Consider the following 4290-nt stretch of genomic DNA (forward strand, 5'->3'; position numbering starts at 1 on the left):
GATCGTTTGTTTATATCATCTTTATTTATTTTTGTTCTATCGTTTGATTTCACCGCACCCGTCTCGCATGTTGATCAAGAACAAAGCTATTCGTTGTCCGATCTGGTTTCGAGACCTACAATATGCAAGCTAGATATATCTTAGGAACTAAATGCCTACTACGAGTTTGTGTGATTCCGAACCCTATTGTTACAAGTTATATGGGAATTTGCTAGAAATGTTGATATGCTTTAAACCTAGGCAAAAAGTGTAAACAGATTGATCGAGTTGGGTTGTCATAATGTATATCGTTACTAACAGAGTTTTCAAACTGGGATTAATTCGGATGGATTTCCTAACTACCACTTGGGGTATTTTGATAGATATCACATATCGGTGCATCGTATGTTTTGATAGCCCATGCAAATTCAAGTACTTCTTGAATAGGCCACAAGCAATAGTTCTCCATGAGTTTTGAATATTCACCAAAACAAATTCGATCTTGGTCAATCACTTAAAACCTGATTTAGATTGGACCGAAGTACTTAACTGCAAACATGATAGCCATCCAAAAGCAGGTTAGGTTAAAATCGGAATTTATGTTGAATTTTGTTTTCTACTCAGTTAACTTGTTTATTTTCGCTAACGCTTTTTATTTAGTATATTTGAGAGAAAAAAGATCAATTGCTAATTATAAATATTTGACCTTGTATACCCCCTCCAAGATATACCTAGTTATAAATACATGCATGATACGTACGTACAATATACCAATCCATTCTATCCATCTCCTGGTACAAAATTAATATACATCTCATCATATAATCTATAAACCCTAATCTATATCTATGAAGAACTTCAATGGCCTTGTTCTTCAAAGTATATAGATCTGCATTGATCCAACTAACCATGATTAATTAAGCAACAAAGTCCGGCAATGGCTGAGCTGCAAACCTTTTCGGGTTCGGAATGCTCATAGTTTCATACATAGCGGTTGAGTGTGAAGAAGACGGTTGATTCAAAACTTCAAATTCATTAGTTTGTTGAATGTTTTGATTCGGGAGGAAGTTTTGATGGGTTCCCGACATTGATAGGTTATCGCAATGCGGAAGACCTAGAGTCAAAGAGACCGTGTTACCCGAATATGGCTGTTGGAATTGCTCGGCGGTAAACCGCCCTATTTCCCCAATAGGGTAACCACCTAAACTGCCCATGAAGTCGGTTGGGTTTCCCATTAGTGTAAAGCCTACCTCTGAAGTTTGTTGTTGCTGTTGTTGTTGACTGTCGTGGCTTCGTGGTTTTTTAGGGCTGAATTGTGCAATTCCTTCCATTTGTGACGAGTTCACAAGAGTGAAACCCGATGGGTTTTGGAAGTCAGTGGGGGAGGTGGAGACGGTGGTGGAACCCGTCATTTGTGGGGGTGGAGGTGGGTTGAACCCTCGTTTTGAACCCTGTGGCGACAGACTTTTCCCATCATCGCTTTGTTCGCTTTTGCTCGCTTTGTTTTCTTCCGATCGGCCTTGTTCTTGTTCCTTTATTTCTTCCAAGTACATCTCCTCTACCATCGGCTTCCATAGCCTAACTCGGGCATTTATGAACCAGTTTGAAACCTGAAGCGCATTATTTGACAGAATATATTAGTTACGGTTTATTTATTTTTCTCTTACAAATCAGACACCGATGTACGTAAAGAGCATACCTGACTTCTAGTAAGTCCAGTTTGTTTCACGAGCATATGTTTGTCCGAATCTTTAGGATATCTAAACATAATTCGCAAAATTCATCAGAAATCATAGAAGAACACCAACGAATTTGAACGACTTTGTATATTATCAAATTATTACGATTCTTACGGATGCAGAAAGTGTTCAAACAGCCAAGCACGAAGAACCGAAACAGAGCGCTCTGGTAATCCACGTTGCGGTCTCCAAGCGTTATGTTGGATCATCCCTAATTGCTGTAAAGCCCTCTGCTGCCGGAGCTGATTATCGACAAATTTCAGCCGTGAACCGCCGCCCTCGGTCTTTCCACTGACACCAGCATCTTCTTCTTCACCTAAGCTACGGCTAGCGGCCTTGGTCTGCCCGATAATCGCGTCTTTTAGGCACCTGAATTGCTTTGAAATGGTCTGGAGTGCTAGTGATGTGTAGGTTTTAGCCGACCCAATTCCGGCTGCTTGTTCGAACCATGTGATCACAAGTTGCATCTGGTTGTGGTACTGCCGGTACCTCTGTTCTACCTTCATATTAAATCCCCAAAATTTAGAACACAAAATGTTTATATTTGTTAATTGTTAAATATATTAATAATAATAATAATAATAATAGACTATTACCTCATCAAGCATGTTCACCAGCTTTGCTTTCTTCATTTGTATTTCTTGTCTCTCTGCAGTGGTAAGCTCGGGACCGTCACGTTTACCGGTCGTTTCTTCTCCTCCGCTTCTAGCGGTTGTTGGCGAGGATACGTCACCGGTTATCTTGAGATTCTTGGTGGACTGATCCGAATTGTTCAAAACACTTTTACTCACATTAACCACTTCTTCAAGTAACTCATGTGTCGCGTTTAAGTATTTTGAATTCAACAGCACACTACTTACACCGTTTGCGATCCCAGACGCTGACGGTGTGGATCCACCGCTAGCACCACCACCCCTGGTGCTAAGAGCCCTACTCTCGTCACCGGTGGTGGGAGAAACAGTCTGTCCTCTAGCAGCCTGGGATCTAAACCCATGCTGCTGAGAGGACAGCGTCAACGAGAGTCCTTGCTGGAATCTTGTGACGTCTTGCCCCATCTCCGCCGGGTTGTACACGTTGTAGTGAACCCGTGGCATGAACGCGTGTATGCCCGAGATGTCGTGCTGCGAATGAATAGACACAGGAGGTTGCGTGGAAAGCGGGATGCCGACAAATTGTTGGGTAGTTGGTGGTGGCGCCTGGGGTAAAGACACCGGTTGATTATTGTTTAGAAACATGAAATTGCCCGGCTGTGACGGCGGTGGTTGACCGTCAGAATAATTAACATAACCTGGATTCATTAAAACCAACGTTTGCAACCCATCTCCACCTTGAATCTCTGAGTTTCCATTATAATAACTTGCCATGGATCTTTGTCTATATTCTATATATATACATATGTGTGTGTTTCTCAGTTTCTCTCTCTAGATGTGTATATATATATATGTATATGATATATTGATATTGAAGGGAAAGCTACCTGCGAATGAATCAAAGAAGGGAAGGTATGGTATGGTATGTATGTGTGTTGTTGGTGTGTGGTTGATTTGACCTTCCTTTTCAAATCATTTGATGCAGAAGCTTTGATGATGATGATGATGATGATGATGATGATGATGATGATGATAATAATAATAATAATAATAAGTTGCTACTCTCTCACTAAACAAAGATGAGAGAGAGAGAGAGCGAGAGAGAGAGAGAGAGAGAGAGAGAGAGAGAGAGAGAGAGAGAGAGAGAGATGTGGATGTGTGATTAAACAAACAACAAATGAGCAGCTTGCTTCATATATCAAAGTTATATGTGTGTCAGAAGATACTCACATCTGAAAAACGAGGAAACGTCACCTTCTACAACCCAAACTACCTTTTCTAATTATTTATTTTATTATCTAATTACAAAAACATCATATAAATAAATAAATAAAACTAAAGTATAATATGTGGTTATAATAATTGGAAGAAGATGATGCTGTGATGATGATGGATGACACAAGGTTAGGTTGTGGGATGGGGGTCCTGTTTTGTTTTCTTCCATTTAATTTTTTTTATTTTTTATTGATTTAATACTATTCTTTTTAGATTTTTTTCTCTCATTTGTCAAAATTTGTGTAGTTGGATGGGTATAGTTTGATGATAAAGCAATTAAATTCTGAAGGAACACTGGGCCAACCACCATAACACCTCCTTACTTTAATGATATCAACCTCTACAAATTTATTTTTATGTGTGTTACTATTCTTTTGACTTGCACGCAAAATTTTCTTGAAATTGTATGAATGTACTGAACAATTTCTATTTTTATTTATGTTTCTTTTCACTTTGTTAATTAAATTTACCGCTGTTTACCTAGAAGTACCAATGATGTCCTGTCCAGTTTGTCGGAGGTTCGAAGGTTTATCCACTTAGACCGTCTGTTATGGGCGCGGAAGGGGCGGACACCACCAAGGGGCGCAGAAGGGGGGGGGGGGTGGGGAGGCTTCATAGTGACGGGCGCCGTTCTCTCTCTCGATCTCTCACACACACATACATATATATGTGTGTATATATATAGGGGTGCCGAATGGCTTTAAATC

At 40.0% G+C, this 4290-nt stretch overlaps 1 protein-coding gene across 1 annotated transcript; it reads right to left on the reverse strand.

Moving 5' to 3' along the window:
* Positions 1-686: 686 nt before the first annotated feature.
* On the reverse strand, positions 687-3224 carry LOC143631171 (BEL1-like homeodomain protein 1). The gene is made up of 4 exons (XM_077100015.1): positions 2315-3224; positions 1833-2218; positions 1679-1739; positions 687-1589 (listed from the first exon to the last, which is right to left on the reverse strand). The coding sequence occupies exons 1-4, from the start codon at positions 3080-3082 to the stop codon at positions 897-899; spliced, it is 1908 nt and encodes a 635-aa protein (XP_076956130.1). The 5' UTR covers positions 3083-3224; the 3' UTR covers positions 687-896.
* Between the last annotated feature and the right edge of the window lie 1066 nt (positions 3225-4290).

The sequence above is a fragment of the Bidens hawaiensis genome, unplaced genomic scaffold (assembly GCF_021521415.1).
Source record: "Bidens hawaiensis isolate Kalapana, Puna unplaced genomic scaffold, B.hawaiensis_p1.1 tig00005944_1, whole genome shotgun sequence".
Lineage (NCBI taxonomy): Eukaryota > Viridiplantae > Streptophyta > Magnoliopsida > Asterales > Asteraceae > Bidens > Bidens hawaiensis.